Below are 20,073 nucleotides of genomic sequence, written 5' to 3' on the forward strand. Positions count from 1 at the left end.
TGCAAGAAATATTATTTACGTCACACTTTTCATCAGGCAGTGAAGGCTATTGATGAAACGGGAACAACCTTGTGACAATTTTGGAAGGACTATAATATCTACAAGACCATAAAAAACATTAACCTTGCTTGGCGTGAGGTTTCGGCTGTCACCATGAATGGGGTTTGGAAGAACCTTTGCCCACAGTTTGCTCATGAAGTTCATGGACTTGAGAAGAAGGCTAAGGACTCCAAAGAGGCCTTCAACAACTTAGTGATCCTTAGTAAGAAGCTGGAGCTAGATCTGCAAGAGGATGACTTCCTTGCTTTGCAGCTTACTAATGAGGACCTGATGGAGTTAGAGGCTCAGTGAAAAGACTAAGAGAGCCAAGAGGAAGGTGTAACTGAAGAACTGAAGAGATTCATAACACAGGAAATGGCAAGGGGATTTTCTTTACTTGAAGAGGCACTGTTATTTTTGAGGCACAGAACCTTAATGTAGAACGATGCACAAAGGTTGCAGCAGCCATTCAGAATGCCTTCCAATGCTACAGAGTCATCTATGATGAGAAAAAAAAGCTACTCCTCAGATATCACTGGATCATTTTTTCCAGAAGGTTGACAGAATTTGATTCATCAAAAAACCTGTGTCATCAACATCAGGTGTGAGTGAAATTCCATCTTGCCCTCCATCTCCTATTGTTGATGATCATTCAGCTCCATCAACATCAGATGTGGGCCAAATTCCATCTTGCCCTCCATCTCCTATTGTTGATGATCATTCAGCTCCATCAACATCAGATGTGGGCCAAATTCTATCTTGCCCTCCATCTCCTATTGCTGATGATCCTTCAGCTCCACCATCTCCCACTTACCCTCCCTCCTCCAGTTAGTAACTCTCTTCCACTATATGCCAGCTGTGGTACTGTACTATACCACCATTTTAAGGTAACTGTAAAAGTAAAAATAGTTTATTTACAGTATTTTTGTGTGTGTTTGTTTTTGTTATGCTTTACATTGTATATTTGTGTCAAAGGTGTATAAGACTCACTTTGTCGGACTTACGAACGAATCCGATTTACGAACGTTCTCCCGGAACAGAACTCGTTCTTAAGTTGGGGACTTACGGCAATAGAAACTAATTGGAGCATTTTGTTTTCTGCTCCTAGAAGCTAATAGTGTTATCCTATGTATCCATCCACATTATTTTATGATAGAAGCGTTTTTCGAGCTTCAATGTTTAGGAGCAGAAAAAAATAATTTTTGTAGAGTTTTGGGAGTGCTTTCCCAGAGGAAAAAAATACTGAATGCTCCTAAATACCTCTAAAACGCTCCTAACAGCTTTTTTCTAGCTTTTGTACTGTAAAAATGCTAATAAAATGCTAACGCTTCTAAATGCTACTAAAACATTGCTACAAGTCGGCACAAAAATGCTATTATCAATATTTTCATCCAGCCTTTTTTTCTAGTGTTTTTTGAGCTAGTGTGCATGGAGCCCTAATGTATTTTATGCATGTCATTTATCCCTAAAAGCCTCCATTGTGTAGACATCCATGCGTGATACTGCTGCTGGACACCACCATCTTAGATGTCATGTCAGCAGCCCCAACAGACTCACAGCTGTTACGCAAGTTACACTCTATAGTTTCCCCCTTTGCTGCTCCCATAGCAGCTACATAAAAGGTTACATAGGAAGATAAGGGGTGGGGCTGATTTGCTGGGCCAGCATCGAGAGTAATTAGATGCTCCCAGAAGAGACAAGGTCTATGACATGGAAGGAGAGAGGGGGCTATGCAAGGAATTGACTCTTTCTGGAGTAGATCAAAGGCACACTGCAGGTTAATAAAAATAATTTCTGAAAAGGAAAACACTGTAAGCATTTCAAATATTTGATTTTTTTCTTTTACTTGCAATTTAAATTTTAACAAAGGGTCAATCCACCCAAACACCCAAAACTCCTAGGTGTGATATCTTGCATGTTGTATCACATACTAGTCTCTTGTATCTGTCTGGAACATGGATAGTGTACCTCTCAGATATATAGAACAGATTTTTCCCCTCTCCCTCCTGCTCAGTTGTGTTGCTGACAGGTTCAGATTGGGGCTTAGGCAACATAGGCTGAAACACAGGACAGTGCGGCTGCCAAGGATTGCACACAGCTACCCAGTCAGTGGTATATTTTTATGTGTAATAAAATGTACACTGGGTGGTAGACTTTAAGGGGAGGGGGGGCTATTTTCCTACCCTTCCAGTTATTGGTTTTATAGGGCTTATTCCCATCTTTTTCATTGAATGAACACACTTTTTGCACCATAAACATCCACAAAATCGGACATATGAACTATTTTGTGCTACACAGTGCATTGCATAGCACAGTGGTGCGTTAATGTGTCGTACTGTCTGCTGCAGCACTTGTGTATTTCCTTGGTGTATTTGGAGGCTATTGAAAATAAATGATATCTCATTGTGGTGACATATATAACAATTTAACATGCACTGTAGTAACACTTTTCTTTACCACAATGCTACAATAAGAATGAGCCCTAAGTGTGATACTAAAGTACTAAATCCAATCGTGATAGCCGGCAGTGTATTTCACTCTGATATTACTAAAGATGAATTCTAGGTAAGGATATTTTATGCATCGTTATACTGGTCCAGTTTGAACTAATGTAACTATGCATATACCATACCTGGATGATGCCCCTAGAAGCTGGAAAGCTCTGAAGTAGGAACTTGGAACAGTGATCTCTACTTGCTTCCAAGTCCTGCAATGAGTGGCTGGCCTCATGCATTCTAAATGCAGGAAGTTGGCTGCTCGGCACAGGTTGTGTTCAGAAAATACCTTGCATTTTCTGAATGAATGCAAACCATTCTCTGACTGGATGAGGTGAAGAGGCAAGGAGGAGAAGTGGGACAGCAATGCCATGCTCTCAACCTTGTCCAATCAGAGAATGCTTTGCATTCATTCCGAAAACACAAAACATTCCCTGAACAATGCGCATGCAGAGCAGCCAACCTTCTGTGTTCAGAATGCAGCAGGGTAGCCAGCGTCCGGGTATGTTAAATTCTATACATTGTTACACAGGTCCAAGCTGCAGCAATGTAATCATGTATAAAATATCCATACTTGGAATTCATCTTTAATAAAATATTGGAAAACACAGGACCTTTGAGTATATTTAATGTTACACATCAATTATCTAAGATCTGTCTATGGTCATATATGGTCATGCCTTCATATTAAATTACATTTCTAGTTCATTTCTTTCCCTGTGGCTTGAGATGATTGTAGCCGTATTAGTGCATTTGCGACAGAAACAATTGGGTACTGTCCGTGATACTTTTTTTATTTGCACTAACAAACAATTTTAAGGACAAGCTTTCGGGGAGTGTCCCCCCGAAGAAGGGGACACTCCCCAAAAGCTTGTCCTTAAAATTGTTTGTTAGTGCAAATAAAAAAAGTATCACGGACAGTACCCAATTGTTTCCCTGTGGCTAAAATTTTTGTGTTCATTGCTTTGTTTACCAGCTCATTAAACATGTCCAGACTCATCTGTTATTCTCTCTTTCAGGGTCACTGCAATTGATATTAAGTACCAGATCTGGAAATTTGGAGTGGTCTTCACTAATAATGTAAGCATTGTTTGATGTGGACATTCACAGGCTTCAACATACCAGCTGTTGACAACTGTAATTTTTAGCATAGTCTGACCAGGACTTGTAGATCCACAAGAACTGAGTAACTTGTACATTAGTTTGGATTAGTTCTGGAAAAATGTATTGATATTGTATAAAAATTGAATAAATCAGTGATTTATTTCAGTACGTACCTCTTAGATGCCAAACAAACTTTACTGATCAAAAAGTAATATTTGGGTTCTTTGATGAACACTGTGGTAAAGCCTCATTTGTGTTTATGTACACGTGTCCAATATTGTTTTTTTTAATTTAAGTTTGTATTGTTTTTTTTCTTCCAAAGAGGGGAAACAATATAGAAAATAATATTTTAGTTGCAGTTGAACACAGTCCAAGATAGCCGATAACAACATGCCTGTAGTACTTTGAGAATGTCCAATATTGTTTTATCTGAAGTTCTTGTGCCATGTTTTTTTCCTAGCTTAAAAAAGGTAATTTTTTCCATTCATAATTTATCAACAGTCTATACGTATAACTGGAATCTCAGCAACAATTAAAGTTTTGACAGTGGTGGACTGCAGAAAGCTGGCAGGTCAAGGTCAAAAAGGGTTAAAAAGTTTGCTGGAATGGCAACTATAGAAATAGTCTAACTCATAAAAAAGTGCATTCTCATTTGTGACAATTTTAGTTTTATTAACAAAAGACTTAAAAAAGATGTGTGCATATTCCATATTGTTGGCCATAAAGTGATCTTTACATCCTTCTTTGTTTCTTTATATCATTCTGATATTCTTTTGATATATAGACATATATTAAACATACTGTTAATTGTACAGTATATTGACTTCCATGTTCTTTTTCCTTCTTTTCTTTTTCCTTCCTCAGTCTTTCTTATATCTGGTCTGGTACTTGGTCATGTCCATGCTGGGTCACTACAACAACTTCTTCTTTGCTGCTCACTTGCTGGATATTGCCATGGGTGTGAAGACCCTACGTACAATCTTGTCCTCTGTCACACACAATGGTAAACAGGTACGGCTGTAGCATCATCATTCATGTGGCTTTGTTATTCAAAACACACTAGTCAAGAGATATTCTGTTTTCAGAGAAAATCCTGCTATATTACCCTGTACTGGTACTATTTGAGCTGGATTTAATTAAAAAAAATTTCCCCATCCCACCAAATTAAGTATACCCTTTCTAGATGTCTGTGTGCTGCTGGTGCCCCTTTCATGTGCTGGGATACTAGGATTTTAACAAATTTTTGTTGACACCAGGCAACAGGACAAGAAGGGCAAACCTCCTAACAGTCTTCAACTGGTTAAAAAATATAAATATATATATACACCACTTAAAAGTCAATATGTTAGTGTTTATTTTACTTTTCACAATTTCACAAAGAGCTCCTTAAATGGCATTGTGACCACTTTATTGTCTAAAATATTCTGCACAATGGCTTTTAACCCCACTTCTCTCCAATCCTGCAGCTCATGATGACTGTTGGTCTGCTAGCTGTGGTTGTGTACCTGTATACAGTGGTTGCCTTCAACTTCTTCCGTAAATTTTACAACAAGAGCGAGGATGAGGATGAACCAGATATGAAGTGTGATGACATGATGACGGTGAGCACACTTTCTAAACTGTCTTCCTAGTTTGTTTTGTGAGTGCAAGTTGCATCAAAACCAGGTCACATTCACTGTATTATTATTTCTCATATTTTATTTCCTCTTTCTGGTGTCCTCTCCATAGTGCTACCTTTTCCATATGTATGTTGGGGTCCGAGCTGGCGGTGGCATTGGAGATGAGATTGAAGACCCTGCAGGAGATGAATATGAATTGTACCGTGTTGTCTTTGACATCACATTTTTCTTCTTTGTCATTGTCATCCTGCTGGCCATCATTCAAGGTAAGCAATGGTCACCATCCAGTAACTGACATCAGTAAAATTTTTGACAAGTAAAATTAAGGTTTGACTTTACAAATAAACTGGCCTTAGTTTAGTATACATTTGAATAACTCGCCAATCACAATATCTCAAACAGCAATGAGAATAAAGGTTTATAATTAATCCATGAACCTTACAGGTTTGATCATTGATGCCTTTGGAGAGCTGAGAGACCAACAGGAGCAAGTGAAGGAAGATATGGAGGTAATTGTTTCATTCACAATCCCAATTGCTTCATCTTCTACTTACCCCTTAATTTCACATTCTGTTCTCACACGAGGATTCTTTAGTTTGCACCCCCAATCTGTGATGTAGCAAGTGTTTAAAGGGAGCATTCCCTTACACCAGTGAGGGTTAGCATTCTTAATACTGGGGGCCTCAAGTGCAGCCCCTGATATCTACACAGAGCTGCACAAAATATTAGTGTAATGCTAAAGAAAACTGTCAGAGACTGTAGCAATGGAACAGGAGATGGTCAAAGGCTATCAAAGATGGCCAGAGACTGCAATTATGCTACAGGAATTGGTCAGATATTACAGGCGTGCTACCAGAGATGACTGAATACTGCAGACATGCTACAGGAGGTGGCCAGAGAGACATGTTATAGGATTTGTTGAAGATTAAGGATATGGTTCACAAGACAGTCATAGACTACAGTACCAGGGTCTGCTAAAAACCACTGCTAATAATGCTTCCACCCTTAAAAATGACTGGTGCCATATGTGATATTTCTTTCAGCAAGATCTATTATAAAAGATCAGAGTTAGAACACAAACATAAAAAGAGATATGGGATGGCCAGCCAGAATAACAGATAATTAAACCAAATAATTTACCTATGAAGTAGCCAGTCTCAAGCATATGTTTCCTTCACTGGTCTAAGTAAGCACCTAGGTAAGCAAAACACAGACTACTATCTCCAGGGAGTCACACAAGTATAGGCCTATAGGTTGGGTACCAGGGCCCTAGACACTGGTGTACGAGCTGGCATTAGCCTTCTAGTGGTAAAAGTAAAATGCCAAACAATAATATGGTCTAGTTTTAGAGAGATTGATTCTATAGCTAGGAGCTGCCCTTAAATATGGCCTGGTACAAGCAAGCACCTACGTAAAGAAAACACAGACTACCATCTTCAGGGGGGCACACAAGTCTAGGGCCATAGGATGGGTACCAGGGCCCTAGACGCTGCTAAAATTAGCAGTCTACTAGTGGTAAAAACAAAACAGCAAAAACAACAATATGGTTCCCCTCAAATCTGGCCTGGTTTCCCATCCTAAAAGCCTTCTGTATTGGTCTATATATTTTTATTATCTCTCTCCCTACTCTATTTATTCAAGTTAGGCATTTGTGAATTGATTTTGTGAACAGAAGAACAAATGCAGATAATAAACCATTCAAGGTGGAAAAACAACGGAGTTTCCAATTGTGTGTAAAATAATGTCTGCGCAATTACTTGTACCAGATGTAATTATTTCCCAGCTGTGGAAGGCAGGACAGTCAGTATGTTAATCTTGTGTCTGAAAAATGAAAATCAGCCCATGTATGATTTTCCTTTCCTTTTACACTTTCTTATCTTTGTCTCTTTTCTTCTGCTCATCTCCATGGCTACTCCTTTTCTATTTTTTTGCATCAATTCTTCATCTGGCTTTTCTTTCCGTTATGTTATACATGGCATCCTGCCTCATTCTCACAATATCATGTTCCATCTACTCATTGCCTTCTATGTTGTGTCCTCCAGACCAAATGCTTCATCTGTGGCATCGGCAGTGATTACTTTGATACGACGCCGCATGGCTTTGAGACTCACACGTTGGAAGAACATAACTTGGCCAATTACATGTAAGCTTTTGGGATTAGAAAAAAGAACAATGTATTATTTATATAGGTGAGCTATCAAACAATGTTCAAGCTGTTCTTGATTGGTCTATGCTCTCCTTCAGGTTCTTCCTAATGTATCTAATTAACAAGGATGAAACAGAACATACTGGACAGGTAAGTGCATTAGTCCAGCTATTTACATCATTATTTTGTATATACTAGTATTCCAAAATGGAACAACTATAATAGGTACTCCATGCCATTAATCTTTAGCTAACTGACCCTACTTTCTCTTTTGCAGGAGTCGTATGTCTGGAAGATGTACCAGGAGAGATGTTGGGACTTCTTCCCAGCAGGAGACTGTTTCCGGAAGACGTATGAGGATCAGCTCGGATAATGAATAAGTCTCACATATTATATTTGGGTCTTTCAGACCTTTAAAGCTACAAGAGTCATTGGCAATCATCTTCGTTATATAGTAGGTCTCCGTCTTTACCGATCCTTTTCAGTGATCTCATGGAATAATAATTTATTAACTGGAGACTGTTACATCTTTATAGTCCAGATGCCTTTAAAGAGCATCAAACCGTAACTGCAGAGATACCTGCCTGACTGTCACACCTTGATAGCCAGATTGCCGCTGTAAAGCAATGCATTTTCAGAGACTTCAGATGAGTATTGCTTTTTGCGCAGCGGTTTCTTTTGGAGCACTGATGTCCATTGCTCCACAGGAGCTTATTGCCTCACTGTCCTGTCACTGCCACCAAAAATAATAATCTATTGATATGCCAATGCCTTCACTGCCAAAAAGAGACTTAATGGAGAGACATTATTGTCCTCCTTGCTGTAGAGCAATGCACCTTTATCTTTGGTCGGTAATAATGACTCTTTTTATGCCCCTAATGCTGCTAAGCATGTCTACACACAAAATAAAACATTCAATGATCAATTAAAAATAAAGCAATAATATGATATAACATGTTGCTGTACATCACAGATCTACAGCCTACAAACCATTCTGATGCTTCGAAAACTGTTCTAAAAGTGTGTTAAATATGCAAAACGTCTAAGCATATAGATGGCAAATACACCATTTATAGGAACCACCATATATAAAGACCGTCCTTAAAAGACTGCTTTTGGATTGATGGGTATTTGTAAACATACTAGATCAGTTTCTCTCAATATACACACAGCAAGGTAACCAAGCGGCCAAAATTCAAAGCAATAAGCCGCGACTTGGCAGTCAATGTACCCAAGAGTTAATCTTTTGGCCCAGTATGGGAAGATTTTATAGTATTTAAGATGTTTTATATTTATTAAGAGCCTGTGTGCCATGAGGCTGGTTGTGATGCTGTTGGCGTCACCTGCTAAGGCCGCAGTGAATTTCAAATTGATCATCCGCCATGAACTCTAAACAGAAAAAAAGCATACAGTTCTTTGGCTGCCTCTAGAACACGTAGTCTTTATTGCTACTGGGGATGTGGCTTGTGTACCGCAATACTAGTGCCTTATACCTCCCTATGAGAGAGGCATACCGCAGTGTCACAATGTGGGGTTATTTGTGTATACTTTGTTGCTGCTGCTTGATTCATTAGTACACATATGGGTTTAGTAAATAACAAAATGCAAAGATTAGTACTGTTTAGTGACCCGTGGCAGCCAATCAGAATTTCGCTTTAAGGAGCCTGTGCCTGTGATTGGTTACTGTAGGTTATTGCACACCATTACTTCTTTTTTTCTGTTATTATCTAAGCCCATTAATGTCTGAATGTGTAGGTGAGGGGAGAGGGGGTTCACTTCCCCAACAGCCTCTTTTCAGCACCTGGACAGGGTATCACTCCTCTCACCGCCCTGTAGTTTATTTCCTGTATTCTCTGGAGGATTTTCTGTCATGTTTCCTTAATACAGAGGCAATAGATATTATACGGGATGGTACTGTTTTGGGGGAAGCTGAATTCTTACTTGTGCTGCATTTTGTCCTGTTTGTCTGTAATAAAATATTTATTGATGACGCTGTAAGACTTGCAGATGCTTATCTCTGAACCTCAGTGTATGCTAAATTCATTATGATTCTTTGTATAAAGTCAGAAATGTGTAATGAGAATGGAAGATCATGGTTTATTAGAAACATTAAACCTGCTTCTGTCAGAGCATCCACCTTCTGGTGAGCCTCTGACACCACCATCTTGTCTAAGCTGAATTCCAATACATATACAGCCAGGAAAAGGGTCCATTTGACACCTCCTGAAGCTGTGGAGACATCCATGGCTACTGCTATGCACAACCCCACAATAAGCACTGCTTGATTTCTGGAGGTGCCACATGGACCATTTTGTTTTGTTTCATATGTATGTGTTTTTTGGAAAGGGAGAAAGAAAAATTGTTTTCCAAAATTTTAGTAAATGGCCTACAGAGGGTCACATTTTGCAGGGCACAAAAGTGTCATAGGTACAACCATCTCAGCACAAGTTTATATTTAGACCTCATGCACACAGGGCATGAAAAACTTCGCTTTTAGAGGTGTTTTGTGTTTTTTCTTCTGCCTCTAAACACCCCTCTATATTAGCCTATGTGTCCTTGCACACATATGTTTAAAGGCCTTTAGAAGCAGGATAAAAACCCAGGGCCAGTGTGTTCAGGAGAGGAGTGTTTCAGTGTCAAACAACACTTGCCACATCTAAACGCTCTTTAGTACTTGGGCGTTCATTCATACCAATGGACAGAATTATTAATATTCTGACCGTTGGAATGAACGAACATCCAAGAGCTTAACACGCCTAAACATGTTTGCAATACGCAGCTTTAGGTGCATTTATAATGCATTTTCTTCCCCTGAAGCATAGGTGTCTAGATGTGGCAAAAAAAATGTCATGTGAGCATGAGGCCTAAAAGGGAAAAAAGACTGCCATAAACCATAGCAGATAACAAATTACTTATTGTGACTGTTCACATATGTACGGTGTTGATTGAAGCTCAGGTTTAACAACTAATTGACACAGTAATTGTTCAACGGTTCAGGACAGCATTTTATCCTGTTCACAAGTGATGACATGTGCGGGTTTAGAAACGGTTACCTGAACCGGACTGCACTGCTCAGAAATCCGACACGAATCCTTTTCAATCTGCTCTGGATCCGCACTGCCAGTGCACTGGACATATGTGAACAGGCACCATAGGAAGAAATGTTATTTCACGTCATGCAGATTGAATGTGGCTCAAACCACATTCAATTTGCATATATGTGAACCCGGCACTAAGTGTGATTGCTAGGATTAACCTGTTTGCAATATAGAGGAGTTGGCAATCACCATTTTTTAATGGGTGACCAGTGAAAGAAAATCTCTTTGCTTCCTCTCTGATGGGTGTTGTACAGTACAGGAAGTGAGGGGAAATCTCCCCAATGGGCACACAAATTCATTTTCAAGTAGAGTAAGAAAGGTCTGTAATGTCTACCAGGATTTTACTGCAGTCTCTAACCTCACGACGGAGGTTCCTTCTAGTTCCTGTCCCAGACAGGAAACTGTCAAATCTAACAGACATATCTCCTGTACAGGGCTATTATTAAAAACAAGACAGGGGTTCTAACCCTTCCCAATACCCTTTAAAGCCCAACCTCCAGTTTAATGAGACCCTATCACCATTCATAACATCTATAAAGGAAAAGGCAAGCATCGTATGCCCCATTATCTCCTCACTTCCAGGTGTGTTGGACTTCCCCATTGCTCTCTTTTGTTCCCTCCAGTCCACTACATCCCCTGAAGGTGTAGAAATGAGAGCATCATAGCAGCACCCATAACTGCAAAAAAAAAAAAAGCAAAACTCTGCTTTTTCTAAGTAGTAATAAAGGATAAAAGTTACTAATGGTGGCAGGGCCTCATTAAGCCTGGGCAATCCACCACCATTTACAATGATACGCAATCATTTCAGTTGTGCAAGTGACCCTTCACTTGTAAAAATCAGAACAACATTTTGGTAAAAGTGCATAAAAGTTTTACTGCCAAGACATTCAACCAGTGTCTCCCATTAAATTGTCCACAACAGTGCCAATGCATGAAGCTTATACTGTAAAGAAGGATATTGGTCAGTTCCATTGGGAAGGAGGTGAGCCTGTTCTGAGAATTCCTGTGCAATGTCTCTTATTGGGGGCCAACTGTACACAGACCAAGCTACTCACCACTGGTCATACAGTTACATTGTTAGTCTGGCTGAAAAAAGACAAAAGTCCATCTAGTTCAACCATAAAAAAAAAAAAAGTTATAATCCTATACCCACAGCTGATCCAGAGAAAGGCAAAAAAGTGAACTAGCAAAAGAGCCACGTGTCTGCCTGAAGGTAGGGAAGAGTTGTACCAGCTCATTACTTGTCACTGTCCAAATCCTGAGTGTGTCTGGTCAACACATTCATGGATGTATAAGTTGGTTGTGTTGCTGTTACCGGACTGAGGAGCCTCTACAATGATCTTGCTGCTGTAAGAGAGATGTGGAGAGGATTTAGAAATACACACAGGACAAATTTACCCCTAATTGCAAGCACAGGAAATATTGAACTTCAACATCTGATCTCCAAAGGGCTTTAGATTGTTTTCCCACTGTTTTATATACCATTGGACTGTCTCCATTGCTGAGCCAATCTTCATTGTTTCAACAGCTATTAAAGCTACTTTCTTTTTAAAAATATGGGTTGGGGTCAGGGTGGCCATAAATGGAAATTGTCTTCCTAAGGACTAGTCATGCTGACCATTTTCCATTCGTACTTTGACTCATTGATCTGCGATAATTACGCAGAGAGACTTTTGACTTCATTTTGATATTTTTGACCTGCATAACAATTCTGAATCAGCAACTCTGAGTTGACATCAGAGGGTCAGCATGAAAGCCCAGCAACTGGTTTTTGGCAGCCCCTGTATTTGTCTCAGGATAAGTTTTCTTTCAAGGTCAGATGCACTTGTTCTAAAAAAAAAAAAAAACCTAAAACATCCTGATGAATGCTGAGTGTTACACAGCTTAGGGAATTTGGTTCAACTGTCCTATGTATTTACGTGACCTTGAAAATACCTTTATTTTAACATAATACCAGAAGAAGCCCAACATGTTCTCCAAAAAATTGTCCACATTTAATTGGATATCAAGACAACTATCAACAGTCAGCAGCTAAGCAGATGCCATGGAAAACACAGGAAAACTGCTTTGGGCATCATGCTTTGGCACAGTTTTGCTAATTAAAGGGTTTTTTCACCATAAACCAAAACTGTGCACTTACTAATGACATGTCCTTTTAGCAATATCAGGATTTCCCTGTCTTCTGCACCTTCCTAATTTCTCTTGGAGCTGCAATAACATTTAATGTCAGTGTTCCTCCATGAACAGTGAATCTCATACAAATATAATGGTAATAGGAGTGTGTTTTATGGTTCAATGTGTAACTGGGAAACAGATGTAGCTGTAGGTCTTAATGTTGCTCAAGAGACCTCTCCCATCTGAAGTAGGGGTCAACATGAATGTTTCAGTGGAAAAAACCCTTTTGAGAAGATTAACTGTGCGTAGAAGTGGTATGAAGATATAATTCCTATTGGTGGATAAGTCTGCTTACCTGTCTGAGCACAACAGGCGTAAACTGCGGTCTGAGCACTCAACAATCACCTGGGGACAACAACAGATAATCAACAATGTGTGCTGGCAGGTTACAGGTATGTATACTACAGGATGGTCATTTCTATTCTGCACTCATTTTTGAGCTGGTATTTTCTTTTTTGTCATCAGAGTTGAGACATTAAAGTGCTCACCTTTTCACAAAAAAATGAAAAGGTGAACTTACACCATATACCCTTCCCACCACCCTAGTCCCTGCAGCACTTACCTCCATGGTTGATGAACTGTCTGTGTCAATACAACTGGTGGACACGATGGACCACTCAGTCTTTTTCTGCCATCACTTTTCTATGTATCTATGATGTAGTGGTTTGGGGATCTGAAAACCCCGCTTTTCTTCCCCTTCTTTCCTTAGGGCTTCTGGGATGGACCAGAGTGATTCTGGTTGGTCAAAGTGGTTACGTGCCAGCAAGTGACCAATCACAATCACTGTAATCCATTGTGAAGGCCCTATGGCTGAGGTGCTCAAGCTTTTGAAAAGTGAGGGCCACTTAAGTTATTTGGCAACTGGTCGTGGGCCACAATCAAATGAAATGGTTCAGAATTTCACATTCATTATTTAGAATAGCATAATGACCATTTTCCTCCTGCAGCCACTGAATGCTGGTTGCAGGAGGAAAAATGGAGAGAATCAATTCCTGTATATGCTGCCCCTCCTGTTCTAGTGTAAAACGTGAATGTGACAGGGAGGCCACATGGGCCCCTGGAGCATGGGAGGGGTTGCCATTGTGACACTTGACACTACAGAAGTGGTTGGGGGTGTGTGGTAAAAACACGTATCGACTGTGGGGATTTACTACCCCCCAAACTGCAAATGTAAACAAGCCCTTACTGACCTGAGGATCCTATAAGTCTGCTTTCACATTAATGCGCTGCGGTCCATCCACACCATGGGTGCATCTTTACTGCGGGTTATCTACGCTTTGCCCTAGACTTCCATTATATCTTGCGAGTGTGGTGCACTTTCAGAAAGCGCACCAAAACTGCAGGATATAATAGAAGTCTATAGTTCAGTGCAGCTAACAAGCAGGAAAGCCACAGGTGCACTGTGCTGCACCCACAGATCAGTGTGAAAGCAGCCTAATAGTTGTTAACCCTTTTATAGGTGCTAATATGTCCATTGCAAAAGTGCAGTGTTTGTGTTGTTTAATACACTGACCTTTTTTTTTCCTCTTCCAGCTTCTGCTGGCATCGATCTCCAGGCAGCTAGAAAGGTCCCAGGGGTAGTGCATTTGGTATTACTTGCCATGCACTTCCCTCAGAGGACTCCGAGGACCACAGGTTGAGCACCCCTGGTGTAGGGTGTGACCTTTTTTGATTTTTTTGTGAAAAGGTGAACTTATAAGTTTAAAGTTGTTTGTTCTAGTTGACTGTGAAACTGGACCTAGGTAACCAATGGAATACCCAATTTTACTTCCTAAATGATCAGAACTCAATCATGGCTGAACTAGTTTGTCACCAGATATGCCCCACAACAAAGTGCAAAAGTGATGAGTATGTTTCAGCAGTATTTTCAGGAGCATTTGATTCAATAAAAACAGTCTGATTACACTTTGCGTATACCCTTAAAGCGGAGTTCCAGCTGTAAAAAAAAAGTCAGCGGCTACGAAAACCGTAGCTGCTGACTTTTAAAATACAACCACTTACCTGTCCCTCAGGCCAGCGATGTCCTTACCACCACTGGTTTCACCGGCTGTCTTCTCTCCATGGTGCCGACATCTTTAGTACAGGCACCCGGCTGTGACAGCTTGCGGCTTCACAGCCGGGTGCACACTGCACATGTGTGGGTAGCGCTGCTTCTTGTGAATGGTCCCGTAGTCTTCCAGTACCTGTCACGTGTCCCAGATAACTACGGGGGGGGGGGGGGACAACTTCCGCTTCTAATTGCCTAGGAGATTGCAGCAGAAGTGGGATCGAGTACCTGTCAAATTCAGGTACCCCGCTCTCCCCCCCCCCTCCCCAAAGGTGGCAATCCTTAATGGGGAGCTGGGGACAAAGCATTAAAGCAGAACTTCCCCTTTTGGGTGGTACTCCACTTTAAGATATGTATGCTTCCTAGAATCGCTCATGACTGGCTGCTAGGATCGAGCAAGGCACACATCCATCTTTTTTACAACATCTGCAAACATTGTAGCCTCTCATTCTGTACCTTCCCCAATTACCATGTATATTCTTCTAGGTATTCTACTGAAGTTATGGGCTGTAGCAGGGGCGGACTGACAACTCATGGGGCCCCCGGGCAATAGGAGATCATGGGGCCCCCGTGTCCTTGTCCACACTCAAACCACACCCAAAAAAGCCTATGAAAGTTACCAGGGGCATCTCATGGGGCCCCCTACTGACCCCGAGCAGTGCCCAAGTGCCTGAATGGTCAGTCCATCCCTGGGTTGTAGTGATGTCAATGATTATTTTAGGAAGTTAAAGTGTTACTAAACCCACAACAGTAAAATCAGTCTGTATATGCAGCAAAGCATGCTTGTTACACTCACTGTGGAACCTAAGGGGTTAATCCTCTGCATTGTGAAACAATGCTGTTTGATCCTTTCTTCTCTGATCCTCCTCCTTCCAGTGTCTCCCTCCTATCTCATGATAAGACATATCATGTGGAGTCACTCTGCACATGCTCAATTTGGTATGTATTGCTAGAGAGGTTTTTTTTTTTTCTTGGGAGAGTGCATGTGATCAGCACAGGACCAATCACCACTGCCCAGACAGAGGTCAGGAGTCCTGCATCCTCCTAGAGAAAACTCCTCCTACAAGCTTTAACCCATGCTCTGCTGAACACTGATAGAAGTCACAAGACTGCTCTAACTGCTGATGAGAAAAGGTATTTAGCAGTTTATATTTACTAAAATAATTGCATTTCCATGTTCTGTGTTCTGTGGGAGACCAGATATAGTGAATGCAGGGTCTGGGGAGACCAGATATAGTGAATGCAGGGTCCGGGGAGACCTGATATAGTGAATGCAGGGTCCAGGGAGACCGGATATAGTGAATGCAGGGTCCGGGGAGACCGGATATAGTGAATGCAGGGTCTGGGGAGACCAGGTATAGTGAATGCAGGGTCCGGGGAGACCTGATATAGTGAATGCAGGGTCCGGGGAGACCAGGTATAGTGAATGCAGGGTCCGGGGAGACCAGGTATAGTGAATGTAGGGTCCTGGGTTTAGTAATACTTCCTTATTTTTGGGCTGCTGCTGAACTATTATTTTTACAACCACACCATAACGTCTTACCTCTGCAGTTTGCAGCCTCAATACTTGGAAACCTTTGCTTCTCAAAACAAGGACATAGTCCCCAGAAACCGCTACAATAAAGCAAGAACTAGGTAAAATAAAACTACAAGTGGGTTCCAGTTAGTACAGGCAAATACAGGTATAATCTGGAAAGTACAAGAACTCATTGATTAACCGTTGAACTCAAGAACACAGTAAAGTATAATTCCACTTTCTTGAAAAACAAAAAATGTTAAGAATAGTTATAGCTAGGGTTTTCTTCCACTTTAGGAAAGATTGGGGGGATGAGGGGCAGCAAAAATGCAGCTCAACCACCTATTTATAACACCCTCTGACCCCCCACTCTCCAAACTGCATGTGTAAACGTAGCCTAACGGTGTATGATCAGCCTTCCAGTTGGTTTTTAGATAATGGGCCACAGAGAGGAAAATCCTCTGCCAGTTTACTGCATAGCAGGACCCATAATCTCTGTAGTGAAGCAATGGAGGTGGTCATTTTGCAGAGGTCCAGCATGCCCCGCCTCTGCTGTGTCAGAGCTGGAGCTCTCCAATCAGCAAAGCTCACGCTCCCTGTTGGTTTTAGAGTTTTAGGGCTCATGTACACTGCAGCTGATAAAATCATATTCAGGAGCTTTTTTGCATTTTTTTCAGCAGCCCCTGAACTCTCCCTAATGGATTCCTATGTGTCCATGTCCACTATGTTGTTTAAAGGCAATTGTTTTTTTTGAACGCAGATTTCACCGGCGTTGCAAACGCCAAACGCTAGTAAATGTGGTTAACCGCGTTTATAAATGTTTGCGTTTAGAAGCGTTTAACTATTCCAAGTCCAGATGCTGTCCAGAGCCTTTGTTCATCATCAGAAATGCATGCAAAGCGTTTCCCATGTATTCAAATGGACCCAGTACACCGGCGCAGTCAGTCCCAGGTTTTACGTGAACGAAAAAATGGTAGAATGCGCCGCATAATGTTCATAATGGGATCCATAGTGAATACAACCAGAAAAGATAGGTCATCTCAACACATACTGCTCTCTCTCTATTCTCTCAAAATGTCTGAAATAGTTAATGTTTTACTGTTTTTCAGTGCATTCTGGGCATTTTGGAAGGTTTCCTGAGGTTATCTTTTAAAAACGCTTCTAAACTCAAATGTGCATAAACGCAGTATGCAAACGCGGCTAAACTAACTTTTTTTAACCTACGTTTTCCAGCAGTCAGTTTCCATCATTCAGAAGAGTTTTCCAAACACCGCGTGTACATGAGCCCTTAGACCTTGTTCACACCAAACTGTACAGAAAAAGCGATGCACAGATTCCACTTGCAAAGACAACAGTTTACATTCGTTTTCATGCATGCTTCATTTATACACGTTGGAGATTGCTACACAGAAAAATCTGCAGGTGATACTAGTGTTGTAGGGTAAACAGGGCACATAGAGAACAATTGATTTTGTTGTGCCCTTGCAGGACACGTGTAAAAACTGACGTCTCTGCACCATGGTGTGAATGAGCCCTCAGTTCTGACACCGCACGGAGTGTCAAATCTTTGCAGAGAGACCACTGCTTCCACACAGAGGTCCTTCTCCAGAGCATGCTCGGAGGGGACATGTTCTTCTTTTACAGCTATGCGTAATTTAAAAAGAAAATGAACTTTGTGATTTTGTAAATCATTTTAGAATATACTTAGCAGATTTAAATAAAGTTTTGGGCTGTAAATTCTTATCTCAATAAATGCCTCTAATTTGATGTGTAGCTCCGTGCAAATTTTTGGGAAAAGCAGTGAGTCAATCACATAAGCAGCAAAGATTTCCGAGGTTATTCTGTATGCAATGCCCATAGGACATCCAGGTTACATTTTAGCATGTAAGACATCTACATTTGGTTTTAGAAAATCACAGCAGTTGCACACTGAAATGGAGAAATTTATGAGTTGTCTTCTTTTTTTAGCAAACATGTAGTTTACCCTTAAATTGAAGACACAGCTCAGGTTGTAGGAAAAGAAGCCATGCTCACCCACTGAGTCCACCGGAAAAGTGAACAAGATATTCGGAACACAAGATGTGTGTAGGGGCTCTCCATAATGATCCACCACATTTAGTGTGTCTAGAAAAAACAAAAAGTTATCATTTGTGAGAATTGTGGATGGAGCAGACACAACAGGTTCATGTATGATGATAACCAAAGTAGCAACTAAAACAAAGCCTGTGTTCAAACAGGACCTGCCATTAAACACTACTAAAAATCACTAGCCTCTACCACAATGGCCACCTACTCCCATGAACATGGTTCTAACTAATTAACCCACACTGCCCACCCAAGCAAATGAGCCTGGCTCCAGCAGTAATGTAGCAGTATGTGCAATGGGGTAGTGTTAAGATCAACAAAATCCTTTTTTTTTTGTGGTAGCCAAAGCCTAACCCCTGCTACATGCTAAAGAGCATGTGCTGTCTGTGTGGAAGCAGTGGTCTCTCAGCATACACCAGCACATTACTGCACTATGGATTGATCTACAGTACATGAGTCAGGTGTTTGGCTCTGACTCAGTAAGGGGCATGCAGAGAGACCACTGCTTCAATACAGAGAGCTAGGGCCCTTCTCTGCAGCATGCTGGCAGGGGACAGGCTTTTCTATCAAGGCTGTGGCATTTTTCTAAAGAAACAAAACTTTAGGATGTTGAACACTTTTTGTTTTACTGCTCCTTGAATATATTTAGGCAGTATAAACAAAGTTTAATTGGACATTAAATGTAGCAGAGTAAAAAAAAAAAATAGCTAATACCTAGAATATACCCATCAACAGTGGTGCCATTCAGAGAACACTTCGCATCATCTTAGCGAATGCAAAGTGTTTTCTAATGAGACAAGGTGGCAAGCTGGGGGTCCCACAGGTGGCACATCAATACTTACACTGGTCAAAGCTGGAACCAGGGGCGGACTGACCATTTGGAAACTTGGGCACTGCCCGAGGGCCCGGGGTCAGTAAGGGGCCCCATGAGATGCCCCCGGTATCTTTTTCATAGGCTTTTTTGAGGTTGGGCAAGAACACAGGGGCCCCATGATCTCCTATTGCCCGGGGGCCCCATGAGTTGTTAGTCCGCCCCTGGCTGGAACAATGTAAAAATATTCATACCTAAACTTCAGAATTAAAGATGAGAGTAAAGACTGAATGTAAATAAGACTTACTGTTTGTGAGTACCAAGAATTGGTCACAGCCAATCTGAGCCACCTGTACTCGGCCTGAACAGGAGCCCTCTGATAAGAAAACACAAAATATTTATGAATTAAACTCTGCCCTTCCCTCCCTCCATCTTGCATAGTTGTAGGGGCTCCTCTCCTGTACTGAAATGTGACATGTGCCAGAAGGCTTTGGGGAAAAGGGGACATGGAAGTGAGAGAAGGTACCTATAAAAAACAGGAACCTGCTCCCCCCCCAAAGAAAAATGTATTATAATACTGATACTAGAAGAGGGCGGGGGGGGGGGGGGGGTTGGAAAAGCAGAACTTCCCCTCTTGGGGGATTACTGAGACTTTAAAGCGGAGCTTCACCCAAAAGGCCTTACCCCCCACTTCCTGTTAAGGATTGGCACCTTTGGGAGCATATGTCAAAATCAGGTACCTGCTCCCACTTCCGCTGCAACCGCCTAGGCGATAGGAAGCAGAAATTGTCCTCTCTACCTCCCTGCAGTCTTCTGGGACACATGACAGGTCCCAGAAGACTATGGGACCATTCACAAGAAGCAGTGCTACTCGCAAATGTGCAATGGGCACCCAACTGTGAAGCCGCAAGCTGTCACAGCCAGGTGCCTACAATGAA

At 41.3% G+C, this 20,073-nt stretch overlaps 2 protein-coding genes across 6 annotated transcripts in view; one reads left to right on the top strand and one right to left on the bottom strand.

Annotated features, from left to right (window-relative positions):
• The window catches only part of RYR1 (ryanodine receptor 1), a 255,817-nt gene extending 246,416 nt beyond the window's left edge, over positions 1 to 9,401 (top strand). For all 4 annotated transcript variants that reach the window (XM_089658190.1, XM_089658192.1, XM_089658191.1 and 1 more), the window contains 8 exons: positions 3,554 to 3,614; positions 4,503 to 4,649; positions 5,105 to 5,239; positions 5,367 to 5,523; positions 5,702 to 5,766; positions 7,300 to 7,400; positions 7,502 to 7,553; positions 7,681 to 9,401. In XM_089658190.1, coding sequence (XP_089514316.1) covers positions 3,554 to 3,614; positions 4,503 to 4,649; positions 5,105 to 5,239; positions 5,367 to 5,523; positions 5,702 to 5,766; positions 7,300 to 7,400; positions 7,502 to 7,553; positions 7,681 to 7,776 — 814 coding nt within the window. In that variant the 3' untranslated portion in view covers positions 7,777 to 9,401. The remainder of the gene's footprint in view (positions 1 to 3,553; positions 3,615 to 4,502; positions 4,650 to 5,104; positions 5,240 to 5,366; positions 5,524 to 5,701; positions 5,767 to 7,299; positions 7,401 to 7,501; positions 7,554 to 7,680) is intronic.
• Positions 9,402 to 11,349: 1,948 nt separating this feature from the next.
• The window catches only part of MAP4K1 (mitogen-activated protein kinase kinase kinase kinase 1), a 115,117-nt gene continuing 106,393 nt past the window's right edge, over positions 11,350 to 20,073 (bottom strand). Inside the window, exons 27-31 of one of the 2 annotated variants that reach the window (XM_089658195.1) lie at positions 19,443 to 19,511; positions 18,274 to 18,363; positions 16,267 to 16,337; positions 12,972 to 13,021; positions 11,350 to 11,845 (exon numbers count right to left, since the gene is read on the bottom strand). In XM_089658195.1, coding sequence (XP_089514321.1) covers positions 11,746 to 11,845; positions 12,972 to 13,021; positions 16,267 to 16,337; positions 18,274 to 18,363; positions 19,443 to 19,511 — 380 coding nt within the window. In that variant the 3' untranslated portion in view covers positions 11,350 to 11,745. Of the gene's footprint in view, positions 11,849 to 12,971; positions 13,022 to 16,266; positions 16,338 to 18,273; positions 18,364 to 19,442; positions 19,512 to 20,073 lie in introns of both variants that reach the window. The other variant, XM_089658194.1, reaches the window with a different exon arrangement.

Source organism: Staurois parvus, unplaced genomic scaffold, assembly GCF_062004578.1.
Source record: "Staurois parvus isolate SC_StPar_1 unplaced genomic scaffold, SC_StPar_1.0 ptg001058l, whole genome shotgun sequence".
Taxonomy (NCBI): domain Eukaryota; kingdom Metazoa; phylum Chordata; class Amphibia; order Anura; family Ranidae; genus Staurois; species Staurois parvus.